The sequence below is a fragment of the Exophiala viscosa genome (genome assembly GCF_022695815.1).
Source record: "Exophiala viscosa unplaced genomic scaffold EDD37scaffold_19, whole genome shotgun sequence".
Lineage (NCBI taxonomy): Eukaryota > Fungi > Ascomycota > Eurotiomycetes > Chaetothyriales > Herpotrichiellaceae > Exophiala > Exophiala viscosa.
In genome coordinates this window covers 154,741-179,917 of record NW_026944371.1, presented here as the reverse complement: position 1 = coordinate 179,917, position 25,177 = coordinate 154,741, and the positions used below count along the sequence as shown (strand labels likewise).

Genomic DNA, 25,177 nt, shown 5'->3' with positions numbered 1-25,177 from the left:
TATATTATATTAAAAGCGTTAATAAAAATACTTAAAGAGTAGCTATATATCTCTAAAAAACTAAGATTTTTTTAAAAATTACGATTTTCTAAAGGTCGTAGTATATAAGAAAAAATTCTCGTACTATAGTTTTAAATCGAGATATAAAGTATTTAAGAAGAGCTCGGCACTCCCGAAATTACTAATAAAATCGAGTACATTAAGGGATAGTTAGAGCAATATTACAAGTTTCTATACCGATATCAAAAACTTTTGGGAGAGTATTGCCAAGTCACGCTAAGAACAGGGGTTTTCACGTATTGGAGCTCAGACTCGTTTGGCAAACAATTCTGCTGAATTTTTTGATTGGCTCGCCAATCCTGCCATACCCAGTCTGAGAACTGAGACAACGAGGTACCTATATCTAAATACTGCACCCGCCTCATCGAGGTAGTTTGGTATGCGCATTGGTGCATGGCCCTGCAGTATCTGCACTCTTCGTCCTTAGGGTTCTGATCCAGCCTGGGTCTGGGTGACCCTCCCGCCTCTATCTTTCTGGGTCCTTGCGTTCCGTGTGTCTGTCGCCCTCGTCAATAGGCGGCAGGTGCATTATCATGGCCCTTATCAGGGTTCCCACCTCCAGCGGGCCCGAGCCCCAACCATAAGAACTCATCTATGCGAAGCGTCCTTCGTTCGCACTTTCAAGCTACCGATTCTATCAACCTTTCTCAGGTCGACACATACACCTGGCTGAGAGCCAAGCCATATCTGGTTCTTAGCATCCTCGTGATTGTCCATGGCCCAGACCTATGAGGTTAGTCGACTAGGAACAGACCCCTGCGCACCTCGCACTGTTCTAGTCCTATCTACATATGTCAAATGCTGATCCACATCACGTCCGCATTCAGGCTCAGACGTCCAACGTTGGCGGACACAGATATCAGCCAGATGGTGACGACGGCTCCCTGCATCCAGCTAAGCGGCAGCGAATCCTTGCTTGCAAGCGATGCCGTCACCGCAAGCAGAAGGTTAGTAGCACTATAACTGGCGTACCCATCAAGCCTGTCTCCGAAGAGTGGCATTGTCTGACAGGGAGTACCACGATGATATATGTATATGGTCCAGCAAATTCGCGACCGCGAGTGCCTTGACTGTAAGCTAGTACGAGTGGACGATAGAGCTGATGCGCTTCCTCTTGCCAAAGCTTAATGCTATATCGTTGTGTGCAAAGGCCCCTGGACGACAAGAAGGAATGGTATCTATTTGATCCTGAAGAGCAACAACAGTCAGACGGTGCCACTTTCCTGAAAACAGGCTTACCGTTGATGGGCACTACTAAACAAATGGCTAGTGCGACGGAGATGGTGCGAGTCCTTGTTCAAACTGTAAAAAGGCCAACGAAGGTATGTAGGGCCAGCAACATCAGCCTATACCTAGCGAGCGACTACTGATTTGGGGTCTAGAATGCTCACCTACGGAGCCAACGTTGATGCGAGCGCGCTACAAGGCAGAGTAAGTTTGAACAAGAGGAGAGACGCCGGCAATTCCTCTTCATCACAACTAATGCCATTTTCCGCAGTTATGTGCAATCTCTTGAGCAACGATTAGGCCAACTTGAACGCCTTGTTCCACCAGAAGCATCGGTGCATCTCGACAGCAACTTTGGATCCGGGGAGGATGACGGACGCGCTCACGAAGAAGAGGGAGTTAGGCAAGTGCCATTGGCTTCACGCTCTTTCAGCGATGCCACAGTGCATACTACCATACCGCCACCACCGCTCCATGAGTCGAACAACACCGAAAACGAGCCGCCCCCTGCTCATGCCCCTCTCCGCACAGCAATGCCAACCCACTCCCAGCATCATGAGCCTTCTCGGCCGATCGATATAGGGCCTTCTTCGGGCATGCACATCTACGACGGTAGCGCATCCCCCACTCACACTCATCAGTCCCAAAGCACCCATGTATCTGCGTCTGGAGCATCAGGCTCTCCATCTTCCTACCCCTTCCTGCAAACGACCCATGGTGGTCCTTCCCAGGAGCAACCCCTCGTCACAGCTGGGGGCAACATCATTGGTCTAGTGGGCAGCCTTCCATCATCCGCCTTGCGCCAGAACTTGGGGCCACGCCCAGCTTCACTTGAGACCTACCTGAATCAACTGGCCATATGGCCAGACTCAATTCCTGCACATGTTGAGGAGCATCTGATTGACGTTTATTTCAACAATGCCAACAGGAGGTGGCCTTTCCTACTGAAAGATACTTTCCACTCGTGGCATGCCTGCTGGAAAAAAAGGTCAGCTGAGCAGCGACATCATGGCGATCTTTGGCAGGGGTTTTTCGTAAACATGGTATATTCAGCATCTCTACACGAGATAAAAGGATCTTCCCATTGCTGACACTGAGACAGCTCTTCGCCGTCAGCCTCCTACTTGATCCGAAGCAACCTCTGAGTGTGTCTCATACCTCGCAGGTGAATGCCTTTCTCCCCATCGCTGGGACCAGATCGTTGGGCTAACTCGCGCAGAACTTCTACGACCAAGCCGTCAACCACTATTTACCAGCAGTATTACGACACCCGAGTCGATTGTTGCATGTTCAAGCCTATGTTATGATGGCCATTCATGCCCTGTTTTCACCCTCGACGGAGCAGATCTCCCTCATCATCTCCTCCGCCGTGCGCTACTGCGTTGTGGCTCGGTTTCATTTGATCGAAGCGGAACCCGAACCCGTGGACGCCGCCACCCGAGTGGAGATTCAATTGCGCCGGAGAGCATTCTGGGCTGCTTACAGTCTGGATCGATTGGCTTGCGGTGTCTTGCGTCTTCCCTTCTCAATCGCGGATGACAACATTACTGTCCCAGTAAGTGTGCTGCTGCTTCTGTCCTCACCTGAGGAGTCATTGTGGGCCAAGGCTGACAGAAAGGTAGCACTTCGATAATATTGATGATTCGGCCCTTGTGGACCTCTCATTTGCATCGAATGGGTCATCTACATACACCTCGGTTTCTTCAGCCTTGCATCGAGATCGCTGTTTCCAGATCCAGTCCGAGATTCTCAACGTCACCATGCGATCCGACTTCGCCATGAACTTCGACTCTCTGTCCGACTGGCGGTCTTACATCCTGTCGAAGCTGGACGACTGGAAATCCCAGCTGTTGCAAGCGGCGGATTCTAACACCAAATCTCCTACAGATGAGCGTTGGATTCAGATCGTTTACAATCACTGTCTCCTATATCTGCACATACCGACAAAGTCCAATGTCCGTGGCCCCGCCGGTGACTGGTCCGTCCAAGCAAGCACCAGAACGATTTTGATCTTTCGCAAGTTTCAAGGCTACCGAACACTGCCTCACCCTATGCTCGGAGTAAGTTTGTGCCCCCTCGCATACACGAAAAGCCCGTTTCCAGGAAAAGTGGCACCGTCTGACAGGAAGTACGTCGGCGATATAAATCGAAATCCTGCAGGTTTGCGACAACGGGTGCTTTGACAGCAAGCCAGTAGGGATACACGATGAAGCTGATGACCTCGCTCCTGACAAAGGCCAAAGCTGTATCGTTGTGTGCGAAAGACTCCAAGATGACAACAAGCAACCGTACCTATTTGAACCTGAGGAGCGCAATTGGTTACAGTGCCACTTTTTCTGGAAACAGGCTTGACGACCCTTTTTCATCCTCCGCTCGAAACTCAAAAAGCTATACTGACCATTTTTCTCTCTAGTTGATCAGTCAATTTTCCATTGGCATTACCATCTTGTACTGTCTTTGGGCCACGCCCCCAAAATTCAGGACTGAATCGTACAACTCCAAGAAAGTTTTCGAGGCCATCAGAGCTTGTTCCAACAACTTGACCATCATTACAGAGCGATGGGAGAGCACGAAAGACCTTTCAGACATTTTTGAGCTTCTGGCAACGGAAGTCCCCCTGGCCGAGAGCGTGTCACGTTACGACGGCGAACGAGCAACAAAGCGCATCAGCGATGAAGCCGCTGAAGAAATCCGGCCCAAACTGCCTCGTGTCAAGTCTCTGGTGTTGAATCGCGAAACAATACGAATGATAGAAGAGATGATTAGCGAAGACTTCCCACGAGACGAAGACAGCACAACGACAACAACCATGGACGGTTATCCGGGAATTGGAGACAAACTCGATCTATCTACGAGCACTCTACCCATGTCGATGATAAACCAGCCATTCTTCACCAACGGCGTGCCTCCGTTATACCATTTTCCCAGCCCAGAATTTCTTTCAGGTGACCACTCTGGCAACAATGAGCTGAGCGGTCTTTCTCGCAGCCAGACTATGGATTTTCCCGGAACCTTTTCTGGTTATGACATGTTCTGAGTCACAAAGAGCTGCACCTCGGAAGTGGGTGCAGGTAAAAACTACCACTGTCGGCAGTCCGGACATTTGCCTTATCGTGGTTTTGCTGCAGAAGTCTTCCGGAGAGGGAGAACGGTGGGAGGATAGAGCATTGAGAACGCCCTCGCGAGAGCCGTGCAGACCTCAACGACCGTGTCGCTACAGTGGGCGCCATCGCCATCAAGCGCATTGTCAATATGATCAATTCCACCACCGAATCCGCAACTGTGACGGCGCGTGGATACAAAGCGCATTCGCATTGTGAGGACCTTCATCGTTGGTCAGTGGTGATTGCGGCCAACCCGAGCGCAAGGCTGGGTGTAGAGGTCTGAAAGGCCGAATATACGGTTGATGGGAATAGCTCATTGCTTGACAAGTCATGCGCTTCGTTGTATGACTCAACCCAGCCTCGCAGGTGACGGCTCGAATGGCTGGAGAGGTCGCTCGCTCCCAGTTGATGGGAGTCATTCACAGGCCACATGTAAGTGCTCATGCTGGCTTGCCAAGACCTTGAACATGCGAAAGCATTGGATTTTCTCGAGTCTGAAAAGTGACATATCAATCCTTCTTGTCGATAAATTGGATGCCACCCATACCACCTTTCTTCTGTCCGGCAGTTCTCTTTCTAACATCCTCCATCTCGGCCAGCATGACATCATTGAACTCGTCGGCGCTGTCCAGGTAGACATGATGGCCGGCCTTTTTGACGATAACGACCTTGGCACCACCCTGATCCTCTGCAATCTCAGCCTCGGATTTACCTCTCAACGCTCGGGCACGTTCGGCATCGATCTTTTTCTTCGCTGCATATCCGCCCTTGACATCCATCCAATCATTCTCGCCGTACATGAAGACGACAGGCAAGCCTCTTTCAAGCTGTGGCTCGGCGGAAGATGAAGTAGAAAGATCGGCTGGGAGGGGCTGTCGCCCAATGCCTTGAACGCGTCGGATCAATGGACTTCTAGCGAAGGCGCCGGGAGCCAGGATGTATGCTAATGCGTACTCTCCACTCCCTCGCTGCCGGAACAGACTGTAGCTGTAATCGTGCAAGGCAAGGCCTTCATCAGCCGGTAGATGCGAGAAACGCCGACTCGTCCAGCCAGACACCAATCTCGGGCCAAGAGGACCCGACCACCGTACGAGATCGAAAACCGAGACGTTGGCCTCCCAAAGGTACGTGAAGATTTTGTTGTATGGGCGTCGTGGTGGGGGCGTATTTGTCTTGGAGGCTGTCGCCTCGTCTTGCTGTGCCTGATCAACCTCCTTTTGATCCGGCATGGCAGCATGAGTAGCGTACGGATCCTCTGGGATACCAACCGGCGAAGCAAGAATAAGCTTGTTGAGTCTTCCTGGGTATTTCAAAGCATAGCACACGGCCATGTATCCTCCCATGCTGTGGCCGCACAGTGTGAACTTGTCGATTCCTTTCTTAACACGCCACTCTTCTAACGAGTCGATGAACCAGTCTTCGGCCTCTTTGATCTGGTCTTCACGTTTCTTGGACTTTATGCGGAACGGCGGGCGTGACGAACGCCCCATACCCAACATATCCAGGGCGTATAAATGCCAGCCCTTGGCCCTCGACAAAGGCTCGAAGTTCTTGTAGAAGAAGCCGAGGCCAGCACCGTAGCCATGTATTATCACGAGGTTTTGATCTGCCTCCTCGCCGGTACGCTCGACCGAGAACTCGTTCAATGCTCTGTTTTTGCCAGATAGCTGAACCATCCGTGAATACCATGTTCGAGGGCCGTACGGGTCTGTGATTGAGTTTGTCGTGATCGGTGGAGCTTGTTTTGAAGGAGAGGTGTCTACGACTGACAGGGTCGAGGGGTTCTTGGAAGGTGGTTCGGAACCGGTCTGCGTATGTGTAGGAGGTTTTTGAAGGTAGGGGATGAGTGACAGGACTCTATGTTCGGCTTCTGCGGCGGGAATGTTGGACCACCATTGACTGAAGCCCTGCTTGTAACTCAACGGAAAGAAGCCGTCGAATCTACTTCTTCGTGGGTTCTCGCCGTTAGCACGTTTCGAAGCCAACGCGCTCTGCTGGCCACGGTTTTGGATCTCGCCATCGGAGTCCGCAGCGTCGGTGGACATGACGCGTCGGCGGCGAGGGCGGCGAGAAGGGGGAGGTGTATGCTCGGATTCGTGGTAAGTTGTGGTGGACTGGAAACGAAGAGAGGGGCAATGGGTGACTCTTGTACTAGGGAAAGCCTCTAGGAGTGTGAAAGGTAGAGACCGTCTCATCCATGTACCTCTTGCAATGACATGCGCTGGGAGGCGAGTGTAGCGGTCTATCGATTGATATATGAGGTGTGGTGGCAGAAAGCCCGATAAGAAAGATCCAATAAGGGAAAGTGCCAGGCAACAGGAATAACGTTCAGTTCACAATGAGCGGATCAGCGACACGGAGTCGGTGTCAAACAACCTTGTCAAGCATCAAGAAATCTCCTTGCAGAATGAGTGAGTGTCATTATCATCAACAAGATCCAATACGGAGCGCAATTCGGAGTAATGTATCGAATGACCTCCGAGTTTCTCGGGCAGAAAATCCGCGTCATTACTTTATGCACGTGGCTCGGATTTTGTATGGACTTAGCGGTTGCTCCATTCGGGCGCATTCGTCCGTTGCTCCATGGATCAAAGAACAATAGAGCAGTGAGCGATTTCTACACAAATAGTTCTCATAATGATGAAGAAGGTGGTTTCTCACCAGAATTCAGTACTGTGTAAGTCAACCCATTGTAATGTTGTTGCCCGTTGGTTATTCTTTTCTTTGGAAAGGGAGTTTGGATGAGATAAGCAAGGCTGAGATCATGTGACGAGGCTGTGCATGCGTGTCAGGCTGCGCTGTGCTCCGTCATTTATTGACTCCCCACTCTCTGTACCAACGGCCATTGAACTGTTCAACCACGAGCAGCGGTTGTAGTTATAACGACGTTGACTTGTACTTGCAACACCAGATTCTACGGCATCATTCTCACTAGGGCGACTTGCACGAAATTGCGAAGGACGACCGAACCTGCCCACTCCGCTTACACACACCTCCCCCATTTCACCATGGCACCAAGGTGACCTCGTGCCATAGACGCCCTCACTATCAACCTCGACTTCTCCTTGTATCCCTGTCAGCGATCATGACAGCAGAATCTCGACTGAACCAGATCGTCAAAGACGCACCAACAGCCAACGTCCGACCTCCACCCACAGCACCACTCCCTGCACTCGGCAAATCGTCACAGTCCGAGAAATACAGTCCCGACTCAGCCCTCGCAGCACTACCCTCGTCCCCGCCCCAGATCTATCTCAACCTCCTCATCCTCGAATCCTCCCTGCGCGCACAGTACCTCCACCTCGTCGCTCGCCGTCGCCTGAATTCCTTCTTCCTCCTGCTCCTCGCCTCGTGGAACGCTCTATTCTTCTATGCCCTCTTCCTGCGCCCGCGCGAAGATGGCACTGGCCTCGGCGGCTCCGTCTACTGGGTCGTCGAGACGTCCGAAAAACTCGCGTTGATGGGAGGTGTGGTGACGGTCCTCCTGGTGTGGGGAACAGGACAATTCGAACGTGGGATACGCTGGCCGCGCAAGTGGCTCGGCACCACCAACCGCGGCCTGCGAGGCTTCAATTTACGGGTGGTCGTTATCCGAGGAAAATTCTGGCGAGAGATTCTTGGTCATTTATCCTTTCTATTGCCTTATGGTCTATGGCGCGAAGCCGGCGGCTCAGACTGGCATGTGGTCGAGCACGAGGACGGGACTGTTGCCGAAGAAGACCTCGCCAAAGGAGGCGACAGTGTCATGCTGCTCCTCCTACCGAAATCATTCAGCCCGGAGTTCCGCGAGAATTGGGAAGAATACCGCACAGAATATTGGGAGAAGGAAAACGAGCGCCGTGCGGGCCTGCGCAAAAAGCTCACTCACCAACGGCGCTTGAGAGCTAAGGAGGCCGGCGGCTGGAAATGGTGGACAGGTGCCTGGAAATTGGCACCGAATCGACCTACACGCCGGCACCACGATCTCGAAAAGCATCCACATGGACATCATCATTCCAATGGGCGACAAGGCTCGGTTTCCACATTGGCAGGAGCTCTAGCATTGGGCGCAGGTCGACGCCGAACAGGCCTGGATTCGGACTCGACACAGAGTCGGAGCAGACAATCATCGAGGTCTTCGACGCCGCATCTGGACCTCGACGGAAGCGCTGACACGGGACGACCTGTATCAGAGCGTGTGCGCCGCGGCAGCAGTGTGAGTAGCACGGCAAGCGTCCGACGGAAACCAAGGAGCGCGGTCGACAGGAAGGACTCTGGTCTGAGTCCGCTTACATCATCCTCCAATGCTGCGGCAGAAGATGAGCGTGAAGAACGTCGACGAAGGCGCAGAGAACGGGAGGCTGCAAGGGAGAGGGAAAAGAAAACAAAAGACAACAGGGAAGATAATGATGCGAGTGCGAGTAGTGTACCGACGACACCCAAATCTGAGGCTTTCGAGATCAAGTCGGAGCCTGGACTTGCTTCTTTGGAGTCGATACCGGCTTGACTGGTATCTTGAGTATACCTACCAAGTTACTCTTAGAAATAGTGCTTGTGACATTAGGAATACCAGACATTCAATCCACGGCATGCTTTTGTTTCTAGACTCAGCTTACCGCAACAGCATTACCGGCACCAGCCGTTCTAAACCAAGCAGTCGTTGTTCAGGAACTTATGCCCGCTCTTGTAGACAAAGTACTCGCTGTATGCGGTGCTGGCACCGCCTTAGGCGTCATTGCTGTGCATCACCGAGTCGATGGTCGAGTAGATCGGCTGTCGCACCCTTGTGTGGCTACCAGAGACCGTCCTGGGATGGGTTGTGACGCTGCCCAGCTCCAGATCGCGCGACCAGTCCATTGCCGGTATCTGAGGTGACCGTTCCGCTTTCTGCTTTCTATTCCCCATGTCTCGCTTCAATCTCTTTCCTACCCTTGGCTCGCAGTTGGTTCTGGAGCATATCAGACTGCGAAAGGCCAATCTGTAACCCAGAAGTGCTGTCAGGATACCAATTGCTGCTCCAAATACGCAATCAAGCACGTAGTGATGGTAAGCAAGGACAAGTGTTGCAGAAATGTACGTGGCCAGCATGATCGGCATCAGGACAAGAAGCATACGCCAAAATCCAAGCCTATCACTCTTCCGATGATCGCCAATCCTCAAATGCGTGTAGAGGTAGATGGCCAGGAACCCAAATCCAGCAAACGCAACTTCCGAGTGCCCAGATGGAAAGCTCTGCAAAGCATATAGGATTCGTGCCGGGTTTCCAGAGCAAATCTGCGCTGCTGGATACAAGGCTCCATCGAAACCGAGACCTTGTGCAGGAAGTTCGGGCTGACAAACAGCAAGATAGTGAGGCCGGATGCCTCCGACGAATTTCTTCAAGAGGACCTGGAAAAAAGTGCCGGTAAGAAGAGAGTAAAAAAGGCCCATGATCGCCGCTGAGCCGTCCGCAAAGGAGCGAACCCATATCTGGGCGAAGAGGATGATGCCGAAGGGAATGAGGGAGCAGACAAGGCCGGCGACGAGCGAACTGAAGATCGGAGTAAGGAAAGGATAGGATATTGCGTCGTTGTATAGGCGTCGATCCGCGGTGGTGTATATCCGAACCAGAAGTGGTGGTTGATATGAGATCGAATAGAGCTGAATGCTTCCGTCAGTCTGTGCCTGGTCTGAAAGGGTTGGATCAACTTACACCAAGTGCTGCGCCTCCGATGGCTAACATCCAGAAGAGGTCAGACAAGGAATCTAATAAGAAGTACTTGATGTCGCGCAGGAATTGGCCGAGGCGTTTGCGGAGCTTCCGACGTTTCGATGTCTCGGTATCCTGGTCCATGAGCATATCTGGGGCATAGAAATCATGCGTTGGGCTGAGTTCTGATGAGGTGATAGAGATACATGAGAGCGGCGGCGGTTTCGTCCATAAATGTGGTGTAGTGCTTTCCACTTCGAGAAGCACGGCCGTGCTTGCTTCCTTGATTCGTCCGCACACCTCCCTTCGCATGGCAGGCACATTGGTGTTTCCGACATCTGGAAGAAATGGACATCATTTGGGGGTGTGCAATTTCCGTCCGACTTCCTCCAGATCATCGTTGACGTGGCGAGAAAAGCAGGTACGACCTTGAAATCCTGTTCACTTCGCGGCACTTTCTTCGTAAGTACACCTTTCACATCGGCAATCACCACCAAGGACAGCCTGTAATCTTGCCCTTCTCTCCTGATAATCCGGCTCTTGAACATCGGTATAATGATTCCAGATCTCCTCACCCGCCTTGATGCCCATCCACTCTTCGTGGTCCTTGCTGTCCGGATGCTGCCAGACCCTTTCAGTCATGACAGTGAAGTTTCTCACTCCCGACGGCTTCCACGTAACGTTCGGGTTGCAGCTATGGTTTGCTAGACACCACAGTGGATGGACGGCCGCGACTTCAGCCTTGCCCGTCCAAGTCGACTGCTGTGCGTCCGCCACACCACGGAATTTCGCGAACAGCGTCTGCAGGATCCACCAATCATACTTCTCCAACCATTGCGCACTGTACGGTCTGCACTCTTCGCGGGAGTGCATGAGGACTTCGAACCACTGCAATGGAAGCTCAACATGGTGGCGAACACTGTACGGCAAAGTCTTGGGACCATTGTGCAATGACAGGTTGCTCAGGGTTGGGGTAGGTAAGAAGTCACCCCAGAGATACTTGACCTCAAATAGGTCTAATGGGTGCACACCCTGGGTTTCAGACATTTGCATGGCCCTCGAAAGTAGAAGGAAATACAAATCCCACTCTGGCGTTGTCGAGCTTTCGGCACGGCCCAGTGTATGGAGATCCTCATTGCCGCTCGACCCAGGACAAAAGGGCGTTGCTGCGGGTGGATATCCTTCGTCTGTTTCCTCGTCCTCTTTATTTGGAGCATGATATTTCTCCATCGCAAGAGCATGGCATGCTTCCGAGCAAAATGGGATATCGCAACCCGCACAATAACGTCGGTCTTCTTGAGAAATGCCTTCCATGTCAGCGGCACAAGCGTCGCAGAGAGCTTCGCCGTGTGGTCGAATGGCAGTCAGCATTGATCGTTCTTCCAGTATAGTCGTGCCGGGTGCAAGATCCTTCTTCGCGTAAAGGCCCAGCTGTGACCAGCTTTCCGCTGGTGTAGTAGATCCATTCCCTCCGGAGGCTGCAGCATCGTCCGTCACAAGATTAGGCAGGATGGAAATTTCCACCTCCAAGTTCTCGGCAGCTTCATGAAGCCTGCTATTGATCTCGTCCAGTGCGTGTTTCGACATCCGATCAGGTTCATGCTCGTTCCACGGATACACCTGTCGCTGGCTCCAGCCATACAGCGCGGGCTTCGGATTCTGCCGCGACTCGGCGACGGACTGTTTAAAGCTGCCATCCTCACCGTAGATGGAAAAGAAGTTACAGAAATCCTCGACCACGGCATCTTGCGAAGACGCACGCGGTTCACCCTCCTTCTCCTCCATCTGCAGTTCACCCTTCAGCGCCAGTAAATCATCAATCCACACTTTCGCTTGATGTTGACATCCCAGGAGAAGCGCTGACCGACACAACAGGATCAGTGACCGATACTTGTGAACCAAGACGCTCGCTGTGTCTTCGGTCTCCGACCATGGCTCGCCATCTGGTCCTGTCGGTTCGAGGTCCGAAACGTGTGATCCTTCGAGCACGACTTCGCACAGCGTGTACGAGACGTAGGCGTCTGCGAGAGCGAGATCGCTGTAGCCCAGGGCTTCGTAGACTGAAGCACGATGCAGAATGAGCTCGGGCGAAAGACCTTGAGAATCGGCCAGAGCCCGGGTTAGGCGATGGCGGGCCAGCAGAAGTAGTGCATACTGCTGGTCGCGGTCTGTTAACGACTTGATTTCTTGAAGCGAAGGGATGTTATCATTGCTCGAAAATTTCGTTATGATGTTGCCGTTTTCGGCGACGTGTCCAAGAATTGTTTGCAGGTAGTGCGGCGTGTCCTCGACGCCCTCGACACTATGCTCACCGTTCATGGTCACCCGCGGCGATCCGGCCATCACATCTTGAAGGGTGAAAAAAGAATGCTTCTTCCATTGTCGCCCTGCATTTGGCCCATTCTAGCCAAGTCTTGGCACGACAGTCTACAGGATCCATCATCAGACCACGACTATTAATGGTCTTCACATGCTTGCTCCAGGATGGGTCTGAAGATTCGTGCCATGGACATACAGTGGGTTCTTACAATGACTGCAGCAGTGTCTGTTTGATAGCTACAAGGCACGTGTTTGGCCATGGAGCCGAATTTGCGGCGAACCGGCTACCTGAGCGGAGCATGATATTTGAGGAGCCAAGTCTTATAGTGAGCCTATATCACAACTCGCAACTCGACGCGCTGATAGGACCACCACTCATAAAGTGCCATCCTGAGGAGGAAACTCTGTGAGGTACCGCACAAGGGTGGCCCATGGATCGGAGACGACCGCCATGGCCTCACATGACCTGACAAACGGATTAGTAATGAGGGCAGAACGTCATGCAAGTCTTTGCTTCTCCGTCTTACCAGACAATTGTCGTCCACGACAATGGTGCCCCCCTGGCCGCCAAAGCCTTGTCCGCCGACTCCCTCAATCTGACCGCGTTGCAAGGCCATGGCAAACCTAGCAAGCATTCCCTCCTGCATGGCACCACAGTGGTCAGCAACAATCGTGCCGGCAATAAGGAAATCAGATCAAATGCACTCCCGACATGATCCATGCGCGCGCCAGCAGTGCCTCCATAGTACCTACCGTGACAAGGGTGTCGCCCACGCCGCGTCTTCGCTCCGCATCATTCTGGCTGGTGATCTCATATTCCCGGTGCATGGCTCGGCGAGTCTCTAGACCATTGCTCGAGTGTTCAACATCCACATCAATGTCACTGTCATCTTCGTCGCCTTGCCGCATCCGCCTCGTGCTCCTTCGACCATCGAAACGCAGCGAGCTATGTACACTCCCTCCAGGATTGGCGACGTCAAGTCCTTTCTCAGCGGTGTATCGTTCCCGACTTTCACCTGCAGGTCCAAAGACCTTGATCGTACTATCAATACCACTGCATGCGATCATGGGCTCGTACGGATGTCCTTGCACCACATTGACCACTTCCCCATCTCCTTCCAGGATATTAAGGATTTTGGACGTCTTCCGATCCCAGATGAAGAAATGGCCGTCGTCTGATCCGCTGACCACGTACTCGTCGTTCAGTCCGTAGTAGTTGACGTCCTTGACCGTACGCGTATTGCAGTGGCCTTTGTAGACCCTGCTGTGGGATGAGTATGGAACGTGCAAATTGACCGAGGCTCGCTCGCGAGACCGGCCGAATCCAGTTCGCCGCCGAAACAATATCTGCTGAGACGCAAATTCACCGTCGTCATCGTCATCATCCGAGTCATCATCGGAGTCTGAGTGGTCAGACTCAGATTCGTCATTTTCGTTATTATCATCATATTCATCATCGGGTACTTCCTCTCCCTCGTCCTCGTCTTTATCGACATCTTCGACGTGGACGGTAGGAGGGGTACTCATTTCGACATCGGAACGACCGGATCCTCCAGTCATCTCATGAGCAGTATGCGGGGATTCGGACGCAGCGCCAGAAGGCTGTCCATTGTCGGAAGCATTCGTTCTCCTCACAACGTCGATAGCCTCTACGACCCGTTCTTCTTCTTCGGGGTCAATGTCTTCTTGTGTTCGTTCTTCGGTTTCCATATGCGGAAGAACATGGAGCCTCAATCCTCCAAATGCTCGATTGACAAAGTCAAACGTCACCCCTGTAGCAGCGCTCAATAGTAAGGAGCGGCCAACTTTAAGCCCCCAGAATCGTGCTGCAGCTCCCTTGTCCATGACGCGAACAGTACTGTTGGAGCCTGAGGGATCAACGACCCCTTCAGACATGCCTTGATTTGTTTCGAGAGGTACGCCTGCAAGGGCTCTGGTGAAAGCGGCAACAGCGGACTCCTGATCGTGAAAGACCACACGACTCTCATCACGCTCGAATCGGTTTGCATCGATATCAATCACAGGAGCATCTTGATCTGCGAGGCTCATAAGATATGCTTCCAACTTCGGCACGAAATTCTCCACCGTGTCGTTTCTGTCGAGCGGAAAACGAGGACTTTCCGCACTGATATGGGCAGGTCTCTGGAACGCTTCAAGCACGGCTTTCTGGCCTCCTTCCAACCAGAGAAGGATTGCCTTGAGGAAGTCGTAGCAAAATCTTGACCCCCTGTTGGTGTTTTTGCCCTCGTGAGCTGCAGGCTTGATCATGTCAAAATGCGCCAGCCGGACATCAGGCGCGGAACTTGCGCTCTGCAAACGACCGCCAAGGCAACGAGCGAGGCAGCCCGAAGCCTGCACAAAACGCCAACTTGCTTGCCTATTCCTTCTCAAGGTGTTCTGGAGCATAACATCCTCCTCGCTCGGATTGATGGGATAGGACCAGGTGCGAATGATCTCGTCCATCTGTGGGAGCAGAGAAGCACACTGGCCGAGCGCGTTGGTGAGTACCTTCGTATACGGCGTGAGCTCCGAAGAACCTTCCATGGATACGGCGGTGTCCTGTCCCAAGAACGCCGAGAAGTCGAACAGGGTTTTGCGAAGTCGAGTCAATGATCGAGCGACACGCTCACCCGACCTTTGAGCTTCGGTAAGGAGAACTTCATGGGAAGGAGCAGGTTCGGTGTTGGGGTCGGCCTCGTCAGTAGGGAGCCGGATCAACTCAGACGCTCCATCACTGTATCTTGCGAGTAACGCGGTATGGCCTTCTTCCAGCTGCTCATCCGGCACTCTTCGAAGACGTCGACTGGGGTTAGTCGACTCTGTCAAGCTGCTCGACGAGGCATTGCCCTTGGTGGTCCTCTTTCGCTTGCGGTCAGAACGGTTCCGGAGACGGGTCGCTTGAAAGGCCTCATTTTGTCTGGCATCGGCGCCTCTGGCGTCTGGTGATTTTACGATATCAAAGCTGTAGATGTGATCACCGGACCACGATGCGATCATTTCGTTCGGGTTAGCGTCACTTATCTTACATGCTGTGATGTGGCCGTGATCATGTAGGCCCATCTTACGTTTGTTATTTGGGGCGAACCGTCGCACACACTTCGTGGCTTCTGCCATTGCTTCATCTTCGTAAGTGCCAACAACAGGCTTGCGAGTGGCAGGTCGACCCTTTTCACTCTCAGTATCGCGGCCAAGCATGCGTCTGTCATGCAAGAAGCAGTGGAGATGGGCCCCGCCTAGTGCAATGTACTGTGGCTGGCTGGCTGCACACGAAATGGTATTCAAGTCCAGAGCATACTTCTTGTAGGAGATCAGTGGTGGCGGAGTATCTCCGGACTCTTCTTCCGTGCTTCCTCGCAAACCCCCAAGTCCTCGTCCACCTCGAGGAGCAGGATACGCTGATGAAGGCTGCCTCAGGTCCCACTGCCGTACCTCTCCGTCCTCGGAGCAGGTCAAGAAGAGGTGGGGGCTGGACTCTGTGACTATTCTCTTGACGCGGTCGGCATGGCTTCGGTATACGCGAGCATTGGTGTTGCCTTCGTTCAACCATCTTGCATTCCGAAAGAAAGTGTTGAACCTCCTACTTCTTGTGCTCGCGGACAAGCTCGGGTCTGTTGAGCCTGTCTGCGACGAGCCCGCATATTCGAGGTCGAACACTCGGACCTCGGAGTCTCCAGCACATGTGACGACTTTCCTGTCCCCGGAGTGCGGCATGAACTTGACCGAGAAGATGTTTGCATGGTGACCGGTACTAACGCTCGTGTTCAGAGAAAAGGTATTGTATAGCCCTGCAGGGTTGTACTCCCAAATGTTTAGATGGGTATCGTCGGAACCGGAGGCGAGGAAGTTGCCACTTGTAGACCAACTAGCCGGAAGGTCAGTCAGCGGGAATACGTGCACAAGATGAACACAAGGAAGAGTTACCTTAGGGCATTGACACAACCTGTGTGGGCTCCGAGTTCATTGACGATATCGAGATCCTCCACCCAGGTTTTGTCCCCGTACAATGTCTTGATAGACCTGTCTCTTTTCGCCGCCCCGATGCTCCGTTTCAACAACCTCACATCAAAGTTATCGCCCATGTCTGACTATTCGAGGGGCGTCGACTTGGGCAGCGGGGCTTTCTGCTGGTGGACACATGCAAGCTATTTGAAAGGTGTAACGTAGCTGACCTCGGCTGAAGTGTGAATGAAGGGATCGAGGCTCGTTCGGGTATGTTGTGAGACCACCTGATTTGACGCGGTAGGATCGTGGAGGTGCCGGATCAAGGCCTGTCGCATGTGGCGAAAGCAGAAGCAGCTGAGTAAGTCGTCTAGTTGGATGGCGGCGTTCAAGGACAGTACTATCCAGCGGATGCTCTGTTGAGTGAGTACTAGGAGGTTGTTTCTTACGAGTTGCTGATTGATGTCATGTAAAGTTCACTGAAGTCGAGTTCCGCGGGAGACATTCCCATTATTGATTCATTCTTGCCGCCCGCACTCACTCACTCATTTGCAGTCTCCCCGCCTTCTCCATAAGTCAACAAACAGCAGGTGCCACATCAAATCCTGCAAAAGGGCAGAAAACTGAGTTACCAAAAAGACAATATGCTATGTGGGTATATGTATGCATGCTCAGGGGCACCTGCTCACTACTTCGTATTCGTCCGTTTTCGCTGCTCATAAAATCCAATCTCGATCCCGCGTCCAGCCAGGGCGAGGCTGGCGTTGATATGTTTACTCACCGGATTGAGAATAGTCAAATCATCCGCGATGCATCCCAAATCCCAAGCACTATCATGTCAAGAATAACGCAAGACATGAACATATGCATAACCTCACCTATAGCTTCACCTATGCGTATCCTCCCAAACCGGCCCCCCCAGTTTTCTCGACGAAACAGTACCGACAGCTTACGGCCATACCAACCCATGTGTGACCAGCCCCGGTCTGGAACGGTTAGGGGCGTTTGTTTATGTCCTGCATGAGCACAGCTTTGCATCTCTCAATCGATGGCGTACGAGGCGACCATGAGCTGTCCTCTGCATGCGGAGAGGCCATTGTGCAATACCTCGGCCGACGGGCAGCTCGAGTGTGGCGATGGTTGATGATGCCGGTACATTGGCGTTGCGACCTCGTCAGATTGAGATTGAGAGAGCAAAGAGCCAATGAAAAGTCCACTGAGAAGCCACATTGAAGAAATCGTCCAACAGACTATCCCACTGTGGCCTTTGTCGACCTAGCTATCATCGGAACTTCGTTTCTTGCCTGCAAGAGTCCTGCGCACGCTCTCCATGGCATTGATGGCACTGTCAATCTGTGCCGCTTCTCCCGCTAGCCCTTGCAACTTTGCTTCCAATTCGAAACAACGACGCCTGAGTTTGATAATCTCCTGTCGTAGAACCTCGACAGAGTCGGAAGTCAGAATGGCATCACTCGCCACTGAGCTTGTAGGACCAGACGTCGTTTTCGCTGCAGCAATAGCGACCTCACCAGACTCTAGCTCTTCGATCCGTTTCCGTAACGCTGTACGCTCCTGTTCCCATTCGTCTTGTTTGGCCTTGAAGCGTCTTGCTTCCTCGGCACCTTGCATCTGCAGCTGGGATGACATGGCCATGATCTGCCTCCACTGTGCCCCATCCACAGTCGATTTCTGGGTAAGCTCGTCGCGTGATCTCATGAGGTCTTGCACTTGAGCCTCCAACGTCTCCACCTGCTGCTGTAGTCGGATTTTGTCCTCGGTTAGGGAGTTGATTTCGTGATCCGACACTTGTGATTTCTTGTCTAGAGCTGTACATCGGATCTGTGATCTCGAAAATGCGGCCAGTAGCTGATCGTGTTCGCGTTGTAATGTCTGCAGAGCCAATGTTTTGGTCGAAATCTGATGTTGGAGATCCTGGAGGTGACTGTGCTGTGCGGAATGGGTTGCGCTCGGCGAGTAGTGTACTGAGCCCGAGCTTCCTGCCCTCGGGTATTGCATGCCTGGGGGTGACGGTAGAGTTCTGCTTGAAGGCTGGGATTGAATTGGGGACTGAGCAGAGCCGAAGACAGACGAAGATGATGACGGGTAAGGCGACTGACCAACAACGCTGCTGACAGGCTGTTCATTACGTCTGAACTCCTCACTTTGTTGGATAGGGGGCAGAGTCTGCTCAAAAGGCCGAGGCATCTGGTCAGACTGTTCGTAGGGCCTCCGAGCGTATTCCTCATTCCGAGGAGGATCGAGGTGAAGTGGTACTCGGCGGAGATCATTTATAGACGGAGGCGCGGCAGACGATTGATTGTGAAGGGAAAGTCGTCGTACATCCCTTGCAGACGTCGGTGTAGGTGGGACCACGTTAGACAAGGGAGGCAATCCTCCCCTTGTCGCTGGGTTTTCCCGGATGAGGCGACTGGTGCTCCGGATCTCAGTGATTGACCAAGCAAGACTCTGCTTCAATCCCAGCTTAGTCACCTCATGCTTGAGTAAAATCTGTCAGCAGGCGCTCCCTTAGTCGCAGTAGATATCCAATACCTCTACGGCAGCCTTGCGGCCTGGCGGCAAACGCAGGATTTGGGTCACATCCGACTGCAAATCGAGCAGACCTCTGACCAGCTCTGCGACGATGGACTCGGTGTCTGAGCAGTTTCCACAAGATCCGGGATGGAACCGAGGTAGATTCTCGGAGTTAGATTGTGAAGGAGGAGGAGGAGGTGGTGGTGGCGGTAGAGACTCGGGCGGGTAAACATAGCGACTGGTCTAGCCGTTCAGCGGCCGTCAGTTCGATCTGCCCCAGAAAATTGCAGATCGGGGCCGGACCATACGTACCGCGTAGTGATCTAACCTTGTCATTGACGAATCTGCCTCAATCTCCTCCTTCTCAGGCACATAATCTAAGCGCGGACGTTTATCCGGCGGCTCGTCCATAAAGCGGCGTGAGGCGTAACTCTCCAACGGCCAGGCCGAAGTTGTCGATGGTGACGATGACTCCGTTACTGGTCGCTGGTAAGGTCGGTGCATGGGGGAGTCGCGCTTGCGCGAGGCATGACCACGGGGTGACAAAGGAGATTCATCCGGCCGCCGCTGCTCGGGAGCACTCGTGACTCTTGACAGAGCAACATTGCCAGGAGGCGCAGAGAACCTTGACTTTACATGATCTCGATCATTTGGACCACGTAGTTCAGTGTCCATCACCTTCCCCGATGGGTCTGCCACAGGCTTCGAGTCCTTTGAACGGTCTGATGGCGGAATGTACAAGGCAACATTTGAGATGGTGTTGACCGAATGAGTCAAGGCGCGTGGCGAGCTTACTGAATGACGGCCAGGGGAACTGAAATAAAGAGTCGTAACAAGAAGTGTCTGGGGTGAACTATTGCATGGGAGGAATGCATGTGGCGGTGGACAGGGTATTTTGCATTTTCGCGTCTCTCGATCGAAGCCACTGCGAGAACATACCTAAGCTGGCGTGGTGCGATGCAGCGTCACCGGCAGCTAGGCAAGAAATGGAGCAGACCCAGAGCAGGTTCTAGACGGAGATTGGGCGGCTTGGAAGGAATAGTCTGAAGGAAGGAGGAATAGAAGGCCGACGAGGGATTTAGACAAGACGAAGGTAACTTAGTAGGGTACTACTACGGATGGTGCTGCTCGGTACGGAGTACGGAATGTAGAAGAGTCAAGACTGAATTTCAGGATTCGAGAAGGGTTTCGGAAGAACGAATCATCTGCAGGGCCAGTCAGAAGAGGGTTGCAGAGGTTGCATGCTTGTAGAAGCATGTCAGCGGATGGAGGGGAGATCCACGCTTTCTTCCCTACTAGTACCCTAGAGAATTCGGTGAGGCGTCGTGGCTGCAGCTGCCAGCCTCACTGGCCCCTCGTGGATTTGGAACATGGGACAATGGAGCATTAGAGATGGAGATAATGGGTTTCGTGTTGTGGTATGCCATACGAGTCCTCTACCCATGTCAGCAATATTATACAGTACTTGTTCAACTGGTAGATGACTACCTAGGTAGGTATTATCCTGAGGAGTATTTTCGGCGCAGTGACAGTACGGACTATCCATCTACAGACTCGTCTCTTGCTCTACCTACTATGTATACGGTAATGTCTTGTCTGATGAAACGGTGAAAGTCTCCGGGCAAGGAACTTGTTAACAAACTACGCTTGAAACGGGTTTTCGGCATCGGCAGGCCCTGAAGAAAGGCTCGCTGCGTACCATCATCAGGCGAACGGGACAAGATCAGCGACAAGGGCCGGGCGGATCGTATCGTTCATATTCGTTGGTTCTCGTCATTGCTGGGCGCTGTAGAGAAGCTTTTTTGATGACCGAAACCTGGTAGACCGAAGAATAGCAATGCTAGGGGTTGGAGTAGTAATGGTGTAGCATTTCGGCTCCATTCCTTAGTAAGGCAAAGGAATAGATATCCCTTAACGAACAGTTGGCATTTTTAAGGCCGAGAAGACAGTCCGTGTCACTTTAACTTACTAAAAGGCGCCCCCCGAAGAAGCCGATCTTCCCGTTGACATTGAACAAGTATTATCTAAGCTGTCATTAACCGGTAGGCACGCCGTCCGCACTTTTGTCAGTTGATCAAATTCCTTTCCGCCTTGCGCATGACTACATTGACTACGGATACCTACTGGGAGAAAAGGCACAAATGATGCCGGCTTACAGCATGCAGTAGAGTCAACACGGACTCTGACTTCCCCTATAGGCAGATTTGAGATCATTGATGACCTCGCTGCTGAGGCTCCTGCTCGAAACCGAGGCTGGCATGATGCCCTGATGTTCAGTGTAGCCAACTGCTCCGTACCTTTGAATCTTTGAGCCTGTATCTCGCTAGAGGTCGCCAAACTCGGTCTGGGTTCGGTCCACGTGCGGTTGCGTAAACATGCTTCCCTAATTGCAAGATAGGAGCCTTTTGTCACCACTTAGTCACTCTGAAACAGGCTTACTTTGCCCAATTGGAAAGGTGCTGGTACATGGTTTTGACAGATGCCGAGGCTTCTGCTACGGGCTTTGGACACGATCGCGTAACCATCTGCAGGACCTTGAGTCGTAGGCAATAATACAACGAGAACTCCCCCCCCACAAAGGAACTACCGGAGCGCAGTATTCTCGCGGCAACATGGAACTGGCCGAGGTTGGTATGCTTTCTGGGCATAGCCAGCAACCACCAGATCGTAAAATGATCCCTCCGATGAGGCACGCTGACAAAGCAATTCCTTCCCGGTGGTGCGTGGTGCAATGCCCGTGGGCACACTTTGTGTAGTAAAAAGGCTTAATACCCTCCCTTCACACCAGCCCCGGAGAAGCGTTCCATGGCATGCCCAAGCCGGTCACTCTGCGCCTGCAATTCGCCGACCCTTTGTCTCCAAGTCGTCTCGAGCTTACACTCCACCAAGGGGGTTTGTGCATCCACGCTCTCTCGCAAGGTTACTGGGCCTTGCCTGGTGGCTGCATCGACTAGCGTCATCGTGCGTACGACGAAGAATCTGTGAACCTCAATTCGTTCATACGGGCGTAGGTATGATGGCGAACGATCGTTATTCCGCCAGTTGCCGAGTCTCAAGGTACCATGAAATGGGGGAATACCCTCATGACTGCCTTCATACGTATCGAGCAAGGCAAGAATCGGTCGAGACATTGCAAGGTTTGTAGTCGATTGCGACTTTCAGCCTTGGGCCGAGCTTCGCCTGCTTTCGTGGTGGACCGAGCAGGACGGTTGGACATGGGACATTGCTCCCGTGCTCATGAATCTCGTCTTGATAGCTCATCCGAATGTGAAGGTATTCCATACACCTGTCCTATCGCACTTAGGATACTCTGGTGCAAAGTCATGTCTCTCGGCCTCGTCAATAGCATTTGTAAGTGAGGTTTGCATCCAATCCATTTCTCGTCGCAAAATCAGGCCCTCCACTGTCCTGCAGGTATCGATCGCTTGCAGTATTTGGGCAGCAGGTCTGTGGTGCATGGTGATCAACCTACCCATGGACGATTCGTCTGATGATGCTTCTTGTACTTCGGCTAACAAGTCCCTGCAGGCAGTGACCTTAGCCTGGATGGAGTCGACCAAGGCTGCCCACGATGAGTTCATTGGCGCGGCGGAAAGTGTTTTCTCTTGTTTGCCGTCAAACACATCGCGGTTCTTTCCTTTAGAAGACACGAGCACGTGCCATTGGACAAATTCTTGCATAACCTTTTGCAGAGGTCCGTCCTCTTGTACTGTCTCATTCAACTCTTTCACACAATGCGCCACAGCAAGCAACCTGCCCTCGCCCTTCTGTACGGTTGATAGAACATCCACTGGTCCGATCCATCTGATGACCGCCTCTGCGTTGACGTGAGACTGCCGAGCGCGCTCCAGGTCCACTAGTCTAGCGATGTCTCTTGTGATCGCCACGGCTGCGGCATCGAGTTGCACTGTGATGCTCGCCTCGTATCCCCGAAGGGTTGGTCCAGCTTTATCATGTACAAGGCTCAACTGCAGCAGTTCATCAACGAAAAGGCGCTTTGCATTACGCGAAGGTTCAATGCTTCTTGACCCTTGCTGACCATTCGTAGTGACGTGAGGGATGGCAAGGGTCGGAGATCCTGCAGACCTGTTGTTGATCTTCTTGGGACTGTAGTGCTTGTCATATGTGTTGAAGGCAGGTTTCTCCAGCAATGGAGCGGCGACTGAAGGAGGGGCCCTGGCGTGGCTACCTGCACGAGGCGGGGCTGGCTTTGCAAGACGATCATTTTGAGCTCGAGGTTCGAAAGATGCTCGCGTAAAAGGCATGAGCAAGCGTTGTTGAGGGTCAGGCTTCGTATTCTGCGCATCACCTTTCGATGGTACCTGTGTCGTCAGTGTGCCCGAAGATGCCACGCCGGCGCTCCTATTGGCAGCAATCCGAGCACCAGTATGCGCCACTATTGATCGAGCTCGAGGGATCCCTGGCCCCGTTGCAGGAGTTGTAGGTACATTTGGTTGCTTGACAGTCTTGCTCGTCGCGTGTTGGGCTAGCGAAGGTGGCGCTGGTAGCCGTGTGCGGTGTTTGCCTGCGCTGAAGTGCTGGAGAGACTTCCCCGCGCCCTGCCTGCTGATTGAGCATGTTGCTTTTGGATCAATATCATCTGCCCTTTGAGGGGGCGCACTTTTGACTGGAACGGGCATGAGGCATTGTTGAAAGCGCTCAAATCAACTAAGGTATATCAATCACGAGACGTTGGTCGACAATGAGAAGCGTAGGAAGAATAATTTAACTTTGAGAAGTAAACAATGACGATGGCCAGTTCCCGAAGAAGTCCCGGACATTGTAATCACTGTCTAAATTGCTTTTGACCTGTTTGCTATGGGAACTGTTTCCATTTTATATAAAACGAGGAGAGATCTTGCTGTGCGAAGCAGGTCTCCCGTTTGGAGGACCACCATGTCAGACTTTGCGACCTCCAACCCATTCGACTACCAGTAGTGGCTGACCTTCGGACAAATTTGATGCAAGTCGCCGGTTATGTTCGTTCAATGGATGGTAAGGCATGCCATTCCTCGTGTTCAGCTTCGCACAATTGCTTCCCAGTGTCTCAGCGTCTTTGTAGTTCCTCAAAAGAGTACGAAGCCTCGATCCAGATATTGTTGCTTGTACAGATCGTTTCGAAGTCATTACTAGTCTAGGTTCTACACTCCCCGTACTCAACCATGGCCCCGATCAACGAGCAGGATGAGAAGCCGGAGAAAAAGTCCAAGTCGATGTTCAATTCGCCTGGTTTTGCTCAAACGTACACCTCGGCGGAAAAGCTCACAGGCAGCTACGCAAAACTATTGCTCGAGAAAGTAAACCTCGGAAAAGTCCCAGACGATCAGAAACTTGCCGTCCTTGATGAAGCATGCGGCACCGGTATTGTTTCGGTCCACCTGATGGAAACACTCGATGGGAAGGCCCGAGAGAATCTAGAACTCACCTGCGCCGACTACGCTGACCCCATGGTCGATTTTATGACGAAGCGAATCGAGGCCTCTGGCTGGAAGAACGCACAAGCCATCAAAGCTGACGCCATGGACACCAAATTGCCCGATTCACATTTCACTCACGTTCTCTTGAACTTTGGGCCAGAAATCTTCGCTGACCCCAAGGCCGGGCTCCGCGAAACCCATCGCATACTACGCCCCGGGGGTACACTGGCCATGTCCACGTGGAAGCGTGTGGGTTGGTTTCCCGATGTGAGAGCTGCACTGGCCACTGAGGCCGACCTCCCAGAGATCCGGGTCGACGAGACACTTCGCCAGCTGTTTTCGCCTGACGCCCAATGGGGTGACCCTGCCTTCATCCGCCAGCTTCTCCCCCCATTGAGCTTTGTCGATGTCCAAACAGAATCTGTTCCTCATCGGAGCATACTCCCAGCAAATCCGGGCATCATGGGATTGCTCAACGGAATACTGGGACAAATAATGACCAAGAGATGGACAAAAGAAGAGCAGGACCAGTACGGTGAGCGCGCAAGGACCGCCGTCGAAAGGTACATGAAGCAGAAATATGGCGATGGGGAGATCGAGTGGGACTGGATTGCTGTCTTGACGATCGCAAAGAAGCTGGAGTAGTAAATCAGTAGCATGTGGAGAGGGAATGGCAATCTGAGAACCCTTACCGGTGATCCTAGCTTCATGTTCACGTCAAGTTTTTGCATGGCACGTCCAAAGCAAAGACGGCGATTGATTGCTGTTTGTAGGCAAGATCTACTCGATGAATGCTTCGCTTGGCTTCCACGAGGACATGGAGGGTAGTATTTTGTCGTAGGTCAATGCACGACTGAACCCGACACCGGAGGCTTCCGAAACACACGGTGTCCTGTACGGACTGCTTTCAC

The 25,177-nt window shown here is 52.5% G+C and overlaps 9 protein-coding genes across 9 annotated transcripts; 3 read left to right on the top strand and 6 right to left on the bottom strand.

Moving 5' to 3' along the window:
• Positions 1 to 851: 851 nt before the first annotated feature.
• EDD37DRAFT_571431 (fungal-specific transcription factor domain-containing protein) lies at positions 852 to 4,324 on the top strand (the record flags this gene model as incomplete). Its single annotated transcript, XM_062814335.1, has 9 exons — positions 852 to 1,007; positions 1,331 to 1,382; positions 1,443 to 1,491; positions 1,559 to 1,730; positions 1,929 to 2,330; positions 2,390 to 2,452; positions 2,507 to 2,842; positions 2,910 to 3,347; positions 3,701 to 4,324. The coding sequence occupies 9 exons, from the start codon at positions 852 to 854 to the stop codon at positions 4,322 to 4,324; spliced, it is 2,292 nt and encodes a 763-aa protein (XP_062665200.1).
• Positions 4,325 to 4,754: 430 nt separating this feature from the next.
• EDD37DRAFT_218418 (alpha/beta hydrolase) lies at positions 4,755 to 6,679 on the bottom strand. Its single transcript, XM_062810382.1, has one exon. It carries the CDS (start codon positions 6,584 to 6,586, stop codon positions 4,901 to 4,903), a length of 1,686 nt encoding a protein of 561 aa, XP_062665199.1. The 5' UTR covers positions 6,587 to 6,679; the 3' UTR covers positions 4,755 to 4,900.
• Positions 6,680 to 6,983: 304 nt separating this feature from the next.
• On the top strand, positions 6,984 to 8,986 carry EDD37DRAFT_218157 (Spo7-like protein-domain-containing protein). Its single transcript, XM_062810379.1, has 2 exons — positions 6,984 to 7,068; positions 7,303 to 8,986. The coding sequence occupies exon 2, from the start codon at positions 7,477 to 7,479 to the stop codon at positions 8,875 to 8,877; it is 1,401 nt and encodes a 466-aa protein (XP_062665198.1). The 5' UTR covers positions 6,984 to 7,068; positions 7,303 to 7,476; the 3' UTR covers positions 8,878 to 8,986.
• A 25-nt stretch (positions 8,987 to 9,011) lies between these two features.
• Positions 9,012 to 10,300, bottom strand: EDD37DRAFT_218316 (phosphatidic acid phosphatase type 2/haloperoxidase). The gene is made up of 2 exons (XM_062810381.1): positions 10,063 to 10,300; positions 9,012 to 10,010 (listed from the first exon to the last, which is right to left on the bottom strand). The coding sequence occupies exons 1-2, from the start codon at positions 10,207 to 10,209 to the stop codon at positions 9,096 to 9,098; spliced, it is 1,062 nt and encodes a 353-aa protein (XP_062665197.1). The 5' UTR covers positions 10,210 to 10,300; the 3' UTR covers positions 9,012 to 9,095.
• A 200-nt stretch (positions 10,301 to 10,500) lies between these two features.
• EDD37DRAFT_654949 (uncharacterized protein) lies at positions 10,501 to 12,378 on the bottom strand (the record flags this gene model as incomplete). Its single annotated transcript, XM_062818727.1, has 1 exon — positions 10,501 to 12,378. One exon carries the CDS (start codon positions 12,376 to 12,378, stop codon positions 10,501 to 10,503), a length of 1,878 nt encoding a protein of 625 aa, XP_062665196.1.
• Positions 12,379 to 13,037: 659 nt separating this feature from the next.
• Positions 13,038 to 16,810, bottom strand: EDD37DRAFT_218135 (uncharacterized protein). The gene is made up of 2 exons (XM_062810378.1): positions 16,300 to 16,810; positions 13,038 to 16,240 (listed from the first exon to the last, which is right to left on the bottom strand). The coding sequence occupies exons 1-2, from the start codon at positions 16,455 to 16,457 to the stop codon at positions 13,069 to 13,071; spliced, it is 3,330 nt and encodes a 1,109-aa protein (XP_062665195.1). The 5' UTR covers positions 16,458 to 16,810; the 3' UTR covers positions 13,038 to 13,068.
• Positions 16,811 to 17,466: 656 nt separating this feature from the next.
• Positions 17,467 to 19,623, bottom strand: EDD37DRAFT_218288 (uncharacterized protein). Its single transcript, XM_062810380.1, has 2 exons — positions 19,162 to 19,623; positions 17,467 to 18,813 (listed from the first exon to the last, which is right to left on the bottom strand). Exons 1-2 carry the CDS (start codon positions 19,522 to 19,524, stop codon positions 17,593 to 17,595), a joined length of 1,584 nt encoding a protein of 527 aa, XP_062665194.1. The 5' UTR covers positions 19,525 to 19,623; the 3' UTR covers positions 17,467 to 17,592.
• A 2,427-nt stretch (positions 19,624 to 22,050) lies between these two features.
• EDD37DRAFT_218063 (uncharacterized protein) lies at positions 22,051 to 23,658 on the bottom strand. Its single transcript, XM_062810377.1, has one exon. The coding sequence runs from the start codon at positions 23,487 to 23,489 to the stop codon at positions 22,107 to 22,109; it is 1,383 nt and encodes a 460-aa protein (XP_062665193.1). The 5' UTR covers positions 23,490 to 23,658; the 3' UTR covers positions 22,051 to 22,106.
• A 353-nt stretch (positions 23,659 to 24,011) lies between these two features.
• Positions 24,012 to 24,911, top strand: EDD37DRAFT_571442 (S-adenosyl-L-methionine-dependent methyltransferase; the record flags this gene model as incomplete). Its single annotated transcript, XM_062814336.1, has 1 exon — positions 24,012 to 24,911. One exon carries the CDS (start codon positions 24,012 to 24,014, stop codon positions 24,909 to 24,911), a length of 900 nt encoding a protein of 299 aa, XP_062665192.1.
• Between the last annotated feature and the right edge of the window lie 266 nt (positions 24,912 to 25,177).

Bases quoted from the DNA above. Each gene is read 5' to 3' on its own strand.
- EDD37DRAFT_218288 (XM_062810380.1), bottom strand. From the start codon at position 19,524: ATGGACACTGAACTACGTGGTCCAAATGATCGAGATCATGTAAAGTCA. The intron at 18,814-19,161 runs GTACGTATGGTC...ATTTTACTCAAG, and splicing joins CAAGGTTAGATCACTACGCG to CATGAGGTGACTAAGCTGGG.
- EDD37DRAFT_218316 (XM_062810381.1), bottom strand. From the start codon at position 10,209: ATGCTCATGGACCAGGATACCGAGACATCGAAACGTCGGAAGCTCCGC. The intron at 10,011-10,062 runs GTAAGTTGATCC...GGAAGCATTCAG, and splicing joins TCGGAGGCGCAGCACTTGGT to CTCTATTCGATCTCATATCA.
- EDD37DRAFT_218063 (XM_062810377.1), bottom strand. From the start codon at position 23,489: ATGCCCGTTCCAGTCAAAAGTGCGCCCCCTCAAAGGGCAGATGATATT.
- EDD37DRAFT_218418 (XM_062810382.1), bottom strand. From the start codon at position 6,586: ATGAGACGGTCTCTACCTTTCACACTCCTAGAGGCTTTCCCTAGTACA.
- EDD37DRAFT_218157 (XM_062810379.1), top strand. From the start codon at position 7,477: ATGACAGCAGAATCTCGACTGAACCAGATCGTCAAAGACGCACCAACA.
- EDD37DRAFT_218135 (XM_062810378.1), bottom strand. From the start codon at position 16,457: ATGGGCGATAACTTTGATGTGAGGTTGTTGAAACGGAGCATCGGGGCG. The intron at 16,241-16,299 runs GTAACTCTTCCT...CCTTCCGGCTAG, and splicing joins GGTTGTGTCAATGCCCTAAG to TTGGTCTACAAGTGGCAACT.